This window comes from Bos taurus, chromosome 26 (assembly GCF_002263795.3).
Source record: "Bos taurus isolate L1 Dominette 01449 registration number 42190680 breed Hereford chromosome 26, ARS-UCD2.0, whole genome shotgun sequence".
Classification (NCBI taxonomy): domain Eukaryota; kingdom Metazoa; phylum Chordata; class Mammalia; order Artiodactyla; family Bovidae; genus Bos; species Bos taurus.
The window spans coordinates 34,752,876-34,769,726 of record NC_037353.1 but is presented as its reverse complement, the minus strand read 5'-3'; the positions used below and the strand labels follow the sequence as shown (position 1 = coordinate 34,769,726).

The 16,851-nt window shown below is 50.0% G+C and overlaps 2 protein-coding genes across 8 annotated transcripts in view; one reads left to right on the top strand and one right to left on the bottom strand.

Moving 5' to 3' along the window:
* AFAP1L2 (actin filament associated protein 1 like 2) overlaps positions 1-13,505 on the top strand; it is a 116,689-nt gene extending 103,184 nt beyond the window's left edge. For all 5 annotated transcript variants that reach the window (XM_059881947.1, XM_005225752.5, XM_059881948.1 and 2 more), the window contains 9 exons: positions 1,835-2,046; positions 4,663-4,808; positions 6,102-6,213; positions 8,175-8,414; positions 8,505-8,676; positions 9,189-9,344; positions 11,041-11,234; positions 11,328-11,450; positions 12,311-13,505. In XM_059881947.1, the coding sequence (XP_059737930.1) occupies positions 1,835-2,046; positions 4,663-4,808; positions 6,102-6,213; positions 8,175-8,414; positions 8,505-8,676; positions 9,189-9,344; positions 11,041-11,234; positions 11,328-11,450; positions 12,311-12,337 (1,382 nt within the window). In that variant the 3' untranslated portion in view covers positions 12,338-13,505. The remainder of the gene's footprint in view (positions 1-1,834; positions 2,047-4,662; positions 4,809-6,101; positions 6,214-8,174; positions 8,415-8,504; positions 8,677-9,188; positions 9,345-11,040; positions 11,235-11,327; positions 11,451-12,310) is intronic.
* A 554-nt stretch (positions 13,506-14,059) lies between these two features.
* Positions 14,060-16,851, bottom strand: part of VWA2 (von Willebrand factor A domain containing 2) — a 51,289-nt gene continuing 48,497 nt past the window's right edge. For 2 of the 3 annotated variants that reach the window (XM_015460746.3, XM_015460744.3), the window contains one exon: positions 14,060-16,477. In XM_015460746.3, the coding sequence (XP_015316232.1) occupies positions 16,359-16,477 (119 nt within the window). In that variant the 3' untranslated portion in view covers positions 14,060-16,358. The remainder of the gene's footprint in view (positions 16,478-16,851) is intronic. The other variant, XM_015460745.3, reaches the window with a different exon arrangement.

Below are 16,851 nucleotides of genomic sequence, written 5' to 3'. Positions count from 1 at the left end.
CAGAAAATACCCTGGCTTCCAACCTGAGGCTCATTGCTGTGCTTACCCCTGGGGCCAGAAGGCCACCACTGTCCATCCTTGGGCCTTTCCCTCCTCTTCACAGAACCTGTGTCCCAGCCCTGGGCTCTTTTCCTGAGTCCCAGTTCAGCTCTGTGCTTCATGGCTGGCAGGGTGGGCTGGCGAGACAGGAAGGCAGCAGAAGATGGGGTCTTCTCTTTGGAGCCTGCTGGTCCTCCAGCCAGGGCCCTGGGTACCGGCCCGGCCAGCCTTTGCGCCAAGAGGGCACGGCGTTGGTCCTGGGAGCCTGGTCCCAGTGAGTCACTTTGGGAGATGCAGCTGGGCTATTGCTGGACGTTACTCAGTAGGGAAGCACGCTCCTGTCCCCTGTGGCTGGGGAAGGGCCAAAGAGAACACAGACTCCTTCCCGGGGCTTGGCAACTCAGCTCCCCGCCTCTCTCTGGCCCAGAGAACTGTGATGGGCGAGTGAGGCGCCTGCCTGAACGAGCCAGTGTTCCGAAGTCCTAGGCTCACTTTCTTCCACGTTGCTGCTGTGATGGGATGGTCACGTGGCTCTGAGAAATTCCGACCCCCACTGAGAGTCCAGCATTGAGCTGGGTACAGAGGTGGCCATGCACTTTGACTCTGGTGCGTGGGCCTGGGTCATCCCGGCTAAGGGTCAGAGCAGCTGCTGCTCCCTTAAGATGGAAAAGGCATCCACGCTGCAAACTGGTACCTCTGGGAAGATGAGCAGCACAGACAGACGTCAGCTCACTGCATGCAGGTGGGAAAGGGTTCCGAAGGCTGGACTTTTACTGGTCTTTCCAGCCCCGGGGACAAGGCTGTGCTTTGGCACATGGTGTCAGCTCCATAAACGTTCATCTGAGTTGGGGAGGAAGCTGAACCCGACACATGCAGCCATCTAAAAACAAAGGCCTGCAGAATGGGTGTACCCCAGCGCTGAGAGGCCCTGGGTGCTGGCGGAGAAAGGAGGGCTCCCTAGTGGAGGAGCCACAGGGCACAGACCCGGATGCTCGAGATGGACATGGCAAGTTCATGCCCTTGACAGGCTCTATGTCCAGTTGGGAAGCTGACATGGAAGCAGAGTGTCACTGTTCCAGTTTTCAAGTGCTCTGAGGCTAGCAGAGCTGTGGCGGGGGTGGGGTGCGGCAGAAACCGAGAGGGCCAGGGTCAGCTGCCCCTGGGAGGATGAGGAGGACTTGGCCAAGGGGAGGAGGCCTCTGCAGGCTGAGACCGAGTGACCCAGGGGTGGCAAGGTGTCAGGGGGGCTTAGGGAGCTAAGGCTGTGGAGATGAGGGGACTGATCATGGCTGGAGGAGGGCTTCCTGCAGGTGGCCTGGGCCGGCAGAGGTCGGGGAGGGCCGCTGCAGGTCACAGGCTTAGAGCTGGGAGACGAGGCCAGGCCAGGGAGCCTCGGTCCAGCATGCGCATGCACACACACACCCACACACTACCCCCACACACTCCCCCCCATGACACCTCCCCACACCCATCCACACCCACCCACACACACCCACCCATACCCCCTGGCCTGGTCTAGTCCAAGACACAGTTCACTGCCCCCTGGACACGCCTTTTCCAAAAACCAGTAGGGCTGTGTGCTCCCCTCCTTCAAGGGATCCAGCCCCTCACACACAGGAAGGAGAAAGACTGAGATTCACAGCCTCTTCGAGGTTGAGAAATTCTCTCAGGCAAAGCTTGGCAAGACTGGGAGCTGAGACTTAAGAGAAGCGTTTCCGGAGGTCCAGGGGCAAGCAAGGGCGGTCCTGGATGCCCTCAGCCGCCGACACCCCCTCAGCCATGTCCCTCCCCACAGGCTACCTGAACGTGCTGGTCAACAGCCAATGGAAGTCACGCTGGTGCTCCGTCAGGGACAGTCACCTGTACTTCTACCAGGACCGGAACCGGAGCAAGGCGGCCCAGCAGCCCCTCAGCCTGCTGGGCTGTGAGGTGGTGCCGGACCCGAGCCCGGACCACCTCTACTCCTTCCGCATCCTCCACAACGGCGAGGAGCTGGCCAAGCTCGAGGTACTGCTGGCCAGGGCGGTGGGGGGTTGGGGAGGCAGACACAGCCAGGGCGGAGGTCACGGTCACGGCTGTTTGCCCCAGGTCCTGAGGACTGAAATCCTACCACGGGAGATTCAGCTCAGCTGCACTTTATTTTTACTTCCTTTGCCTGAGATTGTTTGCGTTTTTTAAAAAATTTCCATTCCCTTTCTGACCTCAGGGTGGTTGTGTTATAGGAACGGGACAATGAGCTATTTCCTGCACTTAGGGTAGAAGGAGTATTTATAACTCCCTAAGTTGCTGGAAAAACTTTCTGGGGACTCAAAGCGGGTTTGTGATTTCGTTTGTGTATCACCAGATGGGACCCAGTACATAAAAATGCAGACGGTTAGGGTTTATCTTGGGGGAAGAATAAGGTTTGTGATGCAATTGCATTATTCCCACTCCCCACCCTGTTTGATGTTATGTTACATTTACAAAAAGAGAGGTGACATAACGCCTTGCCATGAACTGGGCAGGCCCAAGCCAGAGTGCTTTATACGCACTTAAGCACACACCCCAGTTCATTCCTGTTCACCTAGTCCTAGATCCAGGGGTCTTCATCCTGAAATTGCTCCAATACTGCCCTCTTGTGGCTAAAAGGGGCAACTGCTTCCCAAGGACAAGCCTGTGTTCATTCCTGCATCCCGCCATCCTGTTGACAGATACCTGTTCAGTACCATGATTTGGTGAACGAGACAGATGTGTTCCCTGGCATGAGACCTACCTTCAAGAGTGAGATGTGATTCAATATCCATTTTATCACTTTTCACGGGCTGCCTCTAGCTCCTGCTGACTTGGTAATCACTAAGTAATGACTAGTAATGACAACTTAGTAATCACTGAGCAGGGGGCAGGAGCTGTGAATATGTATGAAAGTTTGAATGTTGGGCGGGTGGGGGCTGTGTAGAGAAAGCCTGTGGCAGGGAGTGGGGGCAGATCTTAAGAGCAGTGGTAGACCTGCTAGTCATGCATGGATGTGAGAGATGGACCATAAAGAAAGTTGAACACCGAAGAAGTGATGCATTAGGATTGTGGCATTGGAGAAGACTCTTTAGAGTCCCTTGGACTGCAAGGAGACCCATCCGGTCCATCCTAAAGGGAATCAGTCCTGAATATTCATTGGAAGGACTTAAGCTGCAACTCCAATACTTTGGCCACCTGATCAAAGAGCCAACTCATTGGGAAAGACCCTGATGCTGAGAAAGATTGAAGGCAGGAGGAAAAGGGGATGACAGAGGACGAGATGGTTGGATGGCATCACCGACTCGATGGACATGAAGTTTGAGCAAGCTCCGGGAGATGGTGAAGGACAGGGAAGCCTGGCGTGCTGCAGTCCATGGGGTCACAGAGAGTCAGACGCAACTGAGTGGCTGAACAACAAAGACCCTGAAGGGTTTCCAGGGAGGGTGTCGTGTTCAGATTTGGATTCCAAGATGTGTCCTCCAGCTGCTGGGTTGGGGATGGAAGGAAGGGGGACAGGAAGGGATAAAATGAGACTCATCGCCCAGGGCAGCGATGGTGGCAGCAGGAACTAGAGGCAGCCCGTGAAAAGCTGTATTGAAAAATCCACTTGAAAATGAGTGGGGAAAGGAAACCAGCTAAATGTCAAGCTGCACTTTCAGCTGCCCTTCTCATCACAAGCACAGAGCTGTGGCATGCTGGTAAAGCCAGCATGGTGGTTTGTTTTTCCTCATGAAAGTAAACCTGCAGTATCTATGGGATTCCCAGTTCTTTCTCATTATAAAGCCCAGAAACCATGCTGGCATTTTAATAGAAAATACTCAGTGTACATGTCTGATTAGAATGTGTTGTCGCCTGGGGAAAACTAGGCGCCGGCTTCACTGGGATTTAGTTCATGATTAGTCAGAGGTAGCTGACCTGGCATAAGGTGTATAAGACAGTCTGATTGTTAAAACCATAAACAAAAATACATTTGAATTTTGTTATTTCTTAGCAGGGATCCAGGTAGTCTTGTATATATGCATTAGGGTTGTAAACTAAAATGTGATAATTCATAAAATAGAGGTGCCAACCTAAAATGCATACATTTTAACAGTCCTCTCCTAGTCCATTAGCCCTCTAGAAATACATACTTATAAACATTACATGTGATGGGGCATGCGTACTTTGTCACTTAGTCGTATCCGACTCTTTGCAACCCTTTGGACTGTAGCCTGCCAGGCTCCTCTCTCCATGGGATTTCTTGAGTGAGTTGCTGTTCAATTCTCCAGGGGATCTTTCTGACCCAGGGATCGAACCCATGTCTCCTTTCTGCGTCTCCTACATTGCAGGCAGATTCTTTACCTGCTGAGCCATTGGGGAAGCCCTCTAGAAATACATCGTTATAAATATTACATGTGATACTGGGGACAAATGCCCACAGCATCATTGAGATGGCACCAGGGTATCACTAGTAGCAGGAAATATTATTTGGGGTTCCTGGGGGCTGAAATATACCAGCAAAAATGAGGAACATGGCCTCAGGGCTCTCAGAGGCCTTGCCCAGCAGGGTGGGCATCAGGGAAGAGGTGAGGAGGTCTGGGCGCCAGGCAGCACGCTCCAGCCCTGCTCACGTCCCTCTCGGCTTCCTCCCAGGCCAAGTCTTCCGAGGAAATGGGCCACTGGCTAGGCCTCCTGCTCTCTGAGTCGGGCTCCAAGACAGACCCGGAAGAATTCACCTATGACTATGTGGATGCCGATAGAGTTTCCTGTATCGTGAGCGCTGCCAAAACCTCTCTGCTGTGAGTATTCGAGGACCTCTCACTCCTAGCCATGCTTCTAGATCAAGGCCTAGACTAGCCTCTCGTGGTTCCTCGAGCAGCTGGGAACTCTGGGTGGGCCCTGTTCCCCCAGAAGCAGGAAGACCAGGGCCAGGGAGCGGCCCTCAGGGAGGCCCAGCAAGGAGCCAAGCCAGGCCACTGGCCCGGGGGACAGCCACCACATCCCTGGCTCTAATTAGATGCTGTTCAATCCACTCCAGTGTTCTTGCCTGGAGAATCCCAGGGACGGGGAAGCCTGGTGGGCTGCCATCTATGGGGTCACACAGTCAGACACGACTGAAGCAACTTAGCAGCAGCAGCAGCTCCTGAAGGCAGAGTGGGCACCTCTCCTGGCCTTCGCTTTCCTTGCTGAAGAGGCGGCACTTCTGCATGGCTCCCTTACTGAGTCCCAGCACACACTGGTGTAAGCCAACAGGGGGTACTTCTGCCTCCTGGATGAGCAAACTGGGTCTCGGGAAGAAGTGGTCTTGGGGAGGGGGGTGGGTAGAGGCAGCATTGCTGTTGTTCAGTTGCTCAGTTGTGTCCAACTCTTTGTGACCCCATGGACTGCAGCACCCCAGGCTTCCCGGTTCTTCACTGTCTCCTGGAGTTTGCTCAATCCCATGTCCATTGAGACAGTGATGCCATCCAACCATCTCATCCTCTGCCAGCCCCTTCTCCTCCTGCCTTCCATCTTTCCCAGCATCAGGGGAAATGAGTCAGCTCTTCTAATGAGTCAGCTCTTCCCATCAGGTGGCCAAAGTATTGGAGCTGCAGCTTCAGTCCTTCCAATGAATATTCAGGACTGATTTCCTTTAGGAGTGACTGGTTTGATCTCCCTCCTCCATGGGTGGAAGCAAACTGAGCCAAAATGGGGAAAGTGTCTGTCTGTGCTGGCCCAAGTGTACTGTGAAGATGAAATGACAGGATTTTGTTGTTGGAAGGAGGTCCTGAAAGGGTGGAATCCGGGTGAGAAGACGGCTGTACTGTGCTTAGTCGCTCAGTTGTGTCAGAGAGGAGGGGTATGGGGCAAGGGAAGATTATTTTTCAAGAAGAGACATTTGGAACCAGGAGTTCTAGTAAGAAGACCCTGGGGAGAGAGGGAGGAGATACCCCTAAACAAATGATTTCATTTTACAAGGAGATTAGGGCTCATCCCCAGGCCTCCTGCACAGCCCGCGGATTTCACTGCGCCTTTCATTGTTTGGAAGCCTTTGAGACTGGTGGCTTTTACCCCTACCCCTATCCTGAATCCTCTCTCACCATGTCTTCCAGGCTGATGCAGAGAAAGTTCTCGGAGCCGAACACTTACATTGACGGCCTGCCCAGCCAGGATCGCCAGGAGCTGCTGTACGACGATGTGGAGGTGTCAGAGCTGACAACCGCGGTGAGGATGCTGGCTAGGTGGCAGCCTGGGGCTGTCCATCCCCTTCTGCCAAGACCCGAAGCCTCAATGCCAGAGGTCGTTAGATGGTCCCCAAGAGGAATGGACTCCATGTCATCTGCAGTGAGGGTGACTTGGTGCAGTGAGGTTCTCTTTTATCTGCTGGGGTGCTACCATCTGCCTGGCCTGGGGACTCATCCAGATAAAAGCTGGTTAACCACTCTGATCAGTGCTGGGGTGGACAGTGAGGTGTTGGGATAGAGAAGAGCAACATCATTGGCCTTTTCTAAGAAACTGAAGTATAGTTGATTTGCAATATTATATTCGTTTCAGATATACAGCACAGTTAGTATTTTTATAGATTATATGCCAGTAGAAGTTATTATAAAATAATGGCTATAATTCCCCATACTATACAATATATCCTTGTTGCTCATCTATTTTATACATAGTGATTTGTATCTGTTAACCACATACCCCTCTCTCGCCCCTTCCCCCTCCCCTCTTCCTACGGGTAACCGCTGGGCTGCTTTCTGTATCAGTGCGTCTGTTTTGCTATATGTGATTCATTTGTCCTGTTTTTCAGATTCCACACGTAAGTGACACCACACAGTATTTGCCTTTCTCTGAGTTTATTTCACTGGGCATGATATTCTCTAGGTCCATCCACATCGCTGTAAACCGCAGACTTCCATCGTCTTTCACGGTTGAGTAATGGTCCATGGTGTGTGTGTGTACGCATGCGTACGTCTTCATCCGTGCGTCTGTGGATGGACACTAGGGTTGCTTCCACCTCCGCCGGTGTAAACAGTGCTGCTATGAGCTCTGAGGCGCATGTATCTTTCCGAGTTTGTGGTTTTGCTTTTTCCATGGTACGGAATTGCTGGGTCATACGGTAGTTCCATTTTGAATGTTTTGAGGCACCTCTTGACTGTTATCCATAGTGGCCGCACCACTTTACATTCCCACCATCAGTGAACAGGCTTTCCTTTTTATCCACATCCTTGTCAACACTTGTTATTGGTAGGCTTTTTGAAGACAGCCATTCTGATAGGTGTGAGGTAGTGTCTCGTTTTGTTTCTGTTGCATTTCTCTAATAATTAGTGATGCCGAGCATGTTTTCATGTTGTCTGTTGGCCATCTGTCTGTCTGCTTTGGAAAAAATGTCTATTCTGGTCTTCCACCCATTTTTTAATGGGGTGGCTTTTTTTTTATGTAGAGATATATGAGCTATTTATATATTTTGGATATTAACCCCTTGTGGGTCATATCATTTGAAAATATTTTCTCACATGCCATATATTGTCTTTTTTATCTTGTTGATGGTTTCCTTTGCTGAGCAACAATTTTTAACTAGGTCCTGCTTATTTTTACTTTTATTTCTTTGCCTTATTAGACATACCCCCCAAAATATTGCATGATTTCTGTCAGAGTGTTCAATGTTCTCTTCTAGGAGTTTTATGTTTTAGGTCTTACACTGAGGTCTTTAATTCGTTTTGAGATTATTTCTCAACTGTGGTATGAGGAAATACTAAAATCTTGTTACTTAGACATTAGCTGTCCAGACACTATTAAGGTTCAGATTGGTGGCGGAGGTGGATTCATCACCCTGACAGCTGGCTCTGGTCACGGGGCATGGACCTCTGTGCTAAGGGCATCTGTGGGCGATCTCACTTCATCCCAGCCACCTGAGAGGGAGGGACTCCTAGCCTCTTCTCTCCAGATGAGGAAGTCAAGTCAGGGAGATGAAGCACTGTGGCCTGGGTCTCCCACCTCTTGAATGGCCTACCCAGGAGATGAGCCCGGGCCTTCTAACTCCAGCTCTTCAGGAGGCTCCTTGGGAAGGAGGTCTGGTGAACTTGGGCACAGGGAAGGGACAGGAGCTATGCAGCAGGGCTGGCGTCCCCTCTAGGGCTCAAGGACCCAAGGCAGTGGAGAAAGCCCCCTGATTCTTCCCCATGCAGGGGGAAGCCCCCGAGGAAGCCACCCCTGCAACAGATGCTCCGGGTGAGCCTGACCCTGACCGTGTGTACCTGGACCTCACGCCCATCAAGTCCTTCCTACACGGTGACAGCGGCGCCCGGGCCCCTTCACCCACGCCGCCCCACCAGGACCCTCCGGCCGAGACTCTCCCTCTCCCTGAAGATTCGGACCCCGCCCCTGATGAGCCCCTCATAAAGTCTCCAGAGAACCCCGAGTTGCAGGTACAGGGGCTCCCGCAGTGAATGAGCTAGCCTTACCTTCTCGGGGGGCCCCTTGGCCGGCTGAATTCTATCTGCTTTCTCCCCACCCAGATGCAGCAGGAGAGTCAGGAACCTGAGGAGCCCTCCCTGGGAGGCACAGAGGTCAAGCTCCAGGCTGGACAGCAGAAGACCTCCCCTTCCCCAAGCTGCCCTGACACGGTGGCTGTCACCCCGGCCGGGTCCAGCCCACCTGTGAAGGACAGGCTGAAGGCAGCCAGTCCAGGTGCCTGTGCTAGATAAGAGTTGAAGGTTTTGGAAAGGGCTTGGGGGCTTCCCTGGTGGCTCACATGGTAAAGAGTCTGCCTGCAATGCAGGAGACTCGGGTTCAATCCCTGGGTTGGGAAGATCCCCTGGAATAGGAAATGGCAACCCACTCCAGTATTTTTGCCTGGAGAATTCCATGGACAGAGGAGCCTGGTGGGATATAGTTCACAGGGGTGCAAAGAGTTGGACATGACTGAGCGACTAACACTTTTACTTGGAGAGGTTAGTCTGATTGCCTCCCTTTCAGATGAGGAAAGAAAGGCCCAGAGAGTTGGAGGACTTGCCCAATGTCTCATAGCAAAGAAGGGGTAGGCTCAGTTTCCTTTTCTGTCCCTGCTAGGCTGGTCTGGCATCCACCTCTAACCTACTTCCAGAGTGCTGGGTTCTGCCTGAGCCTGTAGAGAGGGGTGGGACTGCCCTCAGGGGCCAGCCTGACTGACGCAGGGGGTTCCCCTCCCTCTGGGTCTGCAGAGATCAAACTTGGCAAGAACCGGACAGAAGCCGAGGTGAAGCGGTACACGGAGGAAAAAGAGAGGCTTGAGAAGAAGAAGGAAGAGATCCGAGGGCACCTGGCTCAGCTCCGGAGGGAGAAACGGGAGCTGAAAGAGACCCTGTTAAAGTGTACAGGTATGCACCCCTCCTGTCTGAGCACATGCCTGCAGCCGCCTCAACCTTTGGCACAGGTGGGTGCTCCCCGCAAAGTCCTCCCCTTCTAGCCTTTCTGAAAGGTCACTGTCCTATATCAGGACATAGTTGAAAAAGAAGGAAATCTCTAAAAATTATGTGTCTAGACCTGAAATGTGTCATTTCATTTAAGACAAATGTCTGTTTCTTGGCCCATCTTCTGCGGCAATGCCAAGGTCTCTCCCTGCCCTCTGGGCTGGCTGACGGGAGCCCCGGGTCATGGTTCCCGCATTAGCCACACCTCTAATGCTTCAACTGGCCGTCTCTTTACAAGTGCCTTAAATCTGTGTTCATTTTAAAGAAATCTGCATCCTTGTAGATTATTTTCCAAGTCATCCTCATATCATCCTTTAGCTTTTTCCTAGCAGCTTGTCCCTCGTAAGACCTTTCAGCAGCATTTGACTTCATTTTCAGAGAGTAACTCCGTGTACACTTAATATTTAAGCTGTGAAAGTGAAAGTCGCTCAGTCATGTCCGATTCTTTGTGACCCCATGGACTATACAGCCCATGGAATTCTCCAGGCCAGAATACTGGAGTGGGTAGTCTTTCCCTTCTCCAGGGGATCTTTCCAACCCAGGAATCAAACCCAGGTCTCCCACATTGCAGGCGGATTCTTTACCAGCTGAGACACAAGGGAAGCACAAGAATATTGGAGTGGGTAGCCTGTCCCTTCTCCAGCAGATCTTTCTGACCAGGAAGCGAACCGGGGTCTCCTGCATTGCAGGTGGATTCTTTACCAATTGAGCTATCAGTGAAGCCCATTAGACGCGCACTAACCAACATAAGCAGTTGATCCCCGAGAATCTTATAAACATGATTGGTAGAAGAAAGGTAAGGGGGGCATGATGTGACCCACTTTTTAAAAAAGATTACATCTTCATTGATAAGAATTCATAGACCATACGATGACCCATTTGCACATGGTTTCCAGTATATTCACAGAGTTGTGCAGCCATCACCAGAGTCAGCTTGAGAACATTTCCATCGCCCATACTCACGGGCAGTCACTCGGTGCTCAGGATTCCATACTGAACATGTGGTACCATCCTTTCCTCTGCAGTGAGCTCCTAGCATGGACTCTTGGTTGAATCATCATTTCTTGGTGCTACAGGAACAGCCTGAGAACACCAGGGTGAAGAGGGGAGGGTAAGACAGGGCTGAGAAGGGGGCAGGGTTGAGGACCATGGCTCCATTAGGCCCAGGGAAGCAGCACGTGCCAGGAGGATTGAGGGAACCATGTGGGGCAAGTTGAAACAGCCCAACCATCCTCCAGAGGTCACCAGTGAAGCTTCTTTCTCGCTTTGAGGTTGCTGTCACCATGGCAGGTATTGAAACAACAAGAGTCCCTAAGCACCTACCAGGAGGGACGTTAGGCCTCAGATTCAGGCCCTCTTGTGAAGGCGGAGCTCTGCGGCCGGGGCCTCCCCAGCCTTTGCAGAATGGAGACACAGGACCTGGGCTCCTGGACTTGGAGGCTGTCTGCCACCCATCGAGAGGCCTGTCCCTGCTCTAAGGGTCAGAGCCAGAGCAGTGGTCCACAGCCCCTCGGGGGTCGTGTTTCGGCATGGTGTGTGTGTGTGAATCCGTCCTGCCCCTGGCGTGACTTCTGGCTGAAAGGCTGTTCACTTCTCTCTGCAGACAAGGGGGCGGCGGCCAGCCTGGAGCAGAAGCTGAGGGAGGTGGACGAGGAGTGCAGGGTGGAGGAGCGCAGGCGTGTGGACCTGGAGCTCAGCATTGTGGAGGTGAAGGACAGCCTGAGGAAGGCGGAGGCCGGGCCCGTGACGCTGGGCACCACTGTGGACACCACCCACCTGGAGAGCGTGAGCCCCCGGGTGAGTCCGGTGCCCCGTCCCCGTGGGCCAAGCACGGGATGAGCCATGCCTCCCCGCCCTTCACTCAGCCCTCGCTCTCCTCTGACCCCACAGCCCAAAGCGGCCACCCCGACTCCTGCCCCCGACTGTACCCCGGTCAACTCCGCAACTGCGCTCAAGAACAGGCCTCTGTCGGTCATGGTCACGGGCAAAGGCACCGTCCTCCAGAAAGCCAAGGTAAGCGGTCACTCCTGTGCTCTTTCAGGGCCCCCTGGAGGACAGAACTGTCACCAGGGTGGCGGGGCGCCCATCTGACCCAGGTGGCACTTTCCTCTTCTGAGCATAGGCTCTGAGGGAAGAGGCGGGAGGCTGGGACTTGGCTGTGTCTTTGGCCTTGACCGACCAGAAAGGTGCTTGCTTGGTTCTGTGTCCTTGCAAGTCCACTTGAGGGCGTGCAAATGCTCTGCGCTGCCCACCGCGTGATTATCAGTAGATTCCGTGGGCGTGGGGGGAGAGGAGCAGCTCAGAGACAGAGACGGGCTGGAGAGTTTTCCAATTTAAAAAGAACCTCAGTGATTCTGAAGGGCGTCTGTCAGGAAAACAAAAGCAGCAGATTCAGATGGGTGATGGGTTTGCCGGAAGCCACCCAGGCAACTGGCGGTGAGGGGTAAACGAGAGCAGATTTATCCCTGGGGGCTGGATGAGGAGCGTTATGAACCCTTGACTCATTTGTACAGTAAAGAGCATGCCTAGAGCTGCCTGTGTTTTTGGCAAATGCTGCTCCTTACCACAGGCAGCTCTCATTGCTGTCCTGCTTATTACCTGCTGGAAGTATTGTAAGACACCTGTACCAGTGACTGTGTATTAAATCCATGTAAGCACATGAGCACCGAGGCAGACGTCACTCAGCCTCTGTCTTGCTCCATGGCCTCAAAATCTCTGAACAGGGGCTCCAAGCAACAGGGAACACACGGGGGTTGAACCTTAATTGCTGTCTCTCTTCCTAGCTTCTTCTATGAATATGTAGGTTGGCTGCGGAGGATAACTAATTTTCTTCTCTTGGGGGGCTGGATGCTGGTGTTTGAATGGTACCCTAGGAATGGGAGAAGAAAGGAGCAAGTTAGGAAACGAACTTCATCTAAAGACTCTCCTGTCAATATGGACCTTGGTGACAATCCTGCTTCGTAACAGTCTTCGTTAAAGCAGCAACTCTGTAAAAGGGTGAGTCTGTTTACAAGAAAAAGGAAGAACTGGGGTTCTGTGAATGGAATACTTCGGCTAAGAGGAGGCTCTGTCCCTGTGCAGGGCCAAAGGAAATAATACAAGACTCTTGGAGACCCAAGTCTATTGGTTGTAAATAGGACATTGCTGTAGTTAGGGGTATTCTGTGTTTCTTCCTTGAAATTTTCATCAGTTGTTTTATCAGACTTTTTAAATGAAAAGTTTCTGATGTGGAGGCCTTGGTGGAGGAGAAATCGAGGTAGCAGGGCCTTGTCTCACTGATCACAGGGCCTTGGTGAGAGTATATCTCAACTCCTGACCGTCATCTCCTATCTGATACTTAAGCAGTGTCAGGGGTTAAATCGTCCTTGTCTTCAACTGTGTAAAAACCATCAATGGTGTTTTTTTTTTAAAGAAATGGTAATTGGGAAAATATTTGGGACCAAACTGAGGCACTGTTCCTGGTAAATTAAGGACTTTTTTCAGGCTAAAGTGGGCCTGAACCAATTGCTTTTAAATAAAAATTTTAAATGATGCTGTATTATATAGGGGGAAAAAATGTTTAAAATCCTGTAATTTAGAACAGTGAAAAGTGTCTTTTGCGATTTAACTGACTTTTTACATTACTATAGAAACAAGATTACCCTGTGTTTACAGATTCAGTCCCATGGAAAGGCCATTTTTAAGAGAAGAGTTATTTAATACAGTGCTCTCTTAGTCCCTGTTTTTTGAAGTTGTGCTTGATGTCCAGGCCCTTTCCAAGAAGAAAAAAGGGGGCAAATTTTGTTTCAGGTGGTCTCTTTTCTTAAAATCGACAGTGCTCTTGTTTGTGTTGCCTGTTTCTCTCCCGATGGCATTGTTAACACAGGTTAAAACATTTCATCTATCATCTCTGCCTCACTTCTGGGGGTTCTGAATCAGCGTTCTTTAACACTGGTTCCTGGGAACTAAAGGGCCTTCGAGTCTGCCTTGTCTTTCTATTCCCAGGGCATTTATTTCCTTTGTCATTAACACTTGGCGTCCCAAGTGGTGAGTTAGTTAGATTTTTTTTTTAATAAAATGTTCATTGTATTTTGGATTTTCTTGTATTTCATGGGATGACGTGGCAAGGCCTGGTAGACTTCTACTTCAAGGGGAAAACATTGTGGATATTTATACACTGAACTTCAAACTCTGTGAGTCAAAACATAGAATTACAAGGTGGGATCCTAGCAGGAGACTTTAAGCCTCCTTACATCAAGTAGCAGAGGTAAGGCTGAAAGATTTTATAATTATAATTAAGACTTGGGAAACATCTTTAGAAACTGATCATATATAAAAATGACTGAAAATCAATACGTTTAAACACACTCCTAGATAATTCTTAGGGGAGTAAAAATCATATCAATACTTGAAATGTTGCCTTAGTAGTAATAATTAAAAATGACAAAACCAAATTTCTGACTCATTAAAAAGACAGCCTACAGCAATAGTAAATGGCAGAACTGAAAAAAGAGGCCTCAAGTACCGATACTGACAGTCCTTTTGAATTACAAGAAAATACTATGAATATAGCAGCTTGAAAGTTTGAGGACTACATATTTTCATTTGAGAGAGCATAGCTCTGATACCAAAATTCCAACACATAAAAGAAAAACATTCCAATATATTATAAAAGACAATCATTTTTGAACATAAATTGAAAAAAAACTTTAAAATATTGGCAAGTGGAATTCAGCAGTGTTTAAAGAACCAGACATTGCAACCAAATAGCATTTATCCAAGAAATCAAAGGTGGTTCAACAAGTGAAAAATACAGATAGACATTTCATCATATTAACGAGTCCAATGTGAAAAAACATCTCAAAGGGAGCAGCAAAGCAAACCACAAATCTCAGTACTCCTAATAAACACTCTAATCCAGGAATAGAAGCAAGCATTCCTTATCAAGTAATGCACAGAGAGTAGCAATGACAGAAACATCCTTTCAAGTCAAAAACCAGCTACGTTCCACTACTTGTTAAATCATCATTCTGGAGGTCCTAGACAAATGCAAAGTGACAAGAAAAAGTAGTATAAAATTTCAAAAGGAGAGACAAAACTGTCATTACTTGTAAATGCTATCTTTCTAGAAAAGCAAAAACTAGAGCAGCTGGCTGGAATAAGGATCATTTGGAGAAAATAAAAGATTTATGATCTATCGGCAATGTTTAAGTTTTTACAAGGAGAACATATTTGTATATTACGTAATTAAAGTAAAAGCCAGTTTCTTTAAAAAGAAAGAAAAAGGGTTAGCTGGGAAAAGATCACTTAAGGTTATCTTGTCAGGAATTCCCTCTTTCGCTACTAGAACCCAGAAAGGGTTAAACTCCAGTGGCACCTTGGCTAGAAAAGGTTAAATTTCTTTTCCCCCAAGGGCTGAAACCTAAAAATAGCAACAGTAAGGTCTTTAATATGTAGGCTAGGCCCAGGGCCCAGTTTTGTGCGGTTTTTAAGTCCAGTTCAAATGGGACATCCAAATATCAACCCTGAGCCAGACAAAGAACCTATATTATGAAATGATTAAACTGCTGTTAATGTAAAGACAATGGAATTCTCTAGCAGCTATCGGCACCTACCGGGTGGGCACGTGACTCTGCTCTGATATTGCTTTTGCCTTGGCAGAAGGCAACGACTGGAATGGAAATAGCCCTTGAATGGAAATGACTGTCATGCACAGTGCTTGGCACACTGGACTTGTTTTTAACATCTAATAAAACCACGGTGATGACCTTCCAAGTACTTTTCTTTGCACCACAAATCCTGAAGTTCTTAAGCAGTATTTAAATCAAAGTAGCCGTAGCCGTGAATGTTTGCCCATAAAACATCACATTAAAGGTATTTACATTAAAAATAAAAACTATGATAAAGTGTCTGGATTTAAATCAGAGCTCTGCAAAGGCTTCTACTGAAAACCAACTCCCAACTCGACCACCTGGGCAGAGAATTGATTTGTTAAGGACTGTGGGATAAGCAAATATCCAGTTCGCCGGAGAATATGCTATCTAAGCCTTTTTGCCATTTAGGGACAAATGCTCCTGTTAAATAAACACAACCAACATCACTTCTTGAAATATTCCTTTTAAAACCAGGTATGAAAAACAAAACTAAAACCAAGGCAGCATAAGATCTCCATCTAAAAAAACCAACCCCTTCAAATCTCTTTGTTCTACATGGACTGAGTTTAAGAATTCTGCTCCTTTTTGACCCCCAAAGGGAGAGTAAGACAGGCACTCAAGAAACACCCCACAATGAACCCTCCTAAGTAAACACTAAGAAGCCTCTCGAAGGGAGTGCTGGTCAGCTTAGGTGGCCCCTCGAATCCAGGGCTGTCTGCACACTCAGCCCCTCCCCCTCAGGTAAAGAGCTGGTCAGTCTCCTTCCTGTCTGAGGCCTTTCCAAGTCCCACACAGCGATCCCGTCCCAGAACAAGTCACAAATGCCGCTCAAGCCCCTCTTCAAACTAAAGAACGAATCCATCTGGAGCATCTTCGGGGAAAGGTGTGTTGAAAAGCCCACCCTTCGTCCATCTCGGCCACCATCGAGTCGGGTCTGTCATCACTGCCTTCTCAGGCGTAACTGTCCCAGCAATGTCCTGTTTAGCCATCATCGTGGGTAACGTGAGCTTCAAACAGGCCATCAGAAGTCTCCAGGTTCCTCTGCTGCTCCTCGGGGGACACGCGGCAGACGGCACCAGCTCCACAGTGCACAATTAGGTCAGCAAACATGTGATGAGTTCTCAGTGTGGTTGTGAGGGGGGCAACCAGCTGCTACCATGTCCCTGGGCAGCTCTGTTGGCAGCTGAGCCCTCTCTTCTCCCTGGGGCAGGACAGTGGGCAGGAGGGTTCAGACGGGGCTGGAGGCAGAGACCACAGACAGGGTGCTGTGCTGAGGGCAGGCTCCCTTTCAGCGCCCAGGGGGCCCAGGCCTTCTCTGTAGGCCCAGCCGGGAGGGGCGCGGTGGCTGCCCTCCTGCAGGCTCTCGGCTGGAGCCACGTGCCTTGAGGGCATCTCCTCTCAAGGCCCCTAGGAAAGAAGTGAACTTTGAGGACGTGAGGGTCTGAGTCCTCTTCTTAACCAACTAGCAACCTTATGGGCCCCATTGTGCCTTGCGCTTAGGCTAAGCCAAGCAGGAAGTGCCCCTCACAGCCCTCCCCGTATTAGGAAAACCACCTCTGCCAGGGCCCGCAAATGCAGGGCTCTAATGGGAAGCGTCCACTGGCTGCTGCTGGCTTTTCTACCTTTAAATTCATGAGAAGCAGCCGCCACAGGGGGCCTAGGAGGCTGCGCAACAATCGTTTTTCTATGTCTACTCTAGCCTCCTTCTCTCCTGCTGCTGCTGCTAAGTCGCTTCAGTCGTGTCCGACTCTTCGCAACCCCATGGACCTCAGCCCACCAGG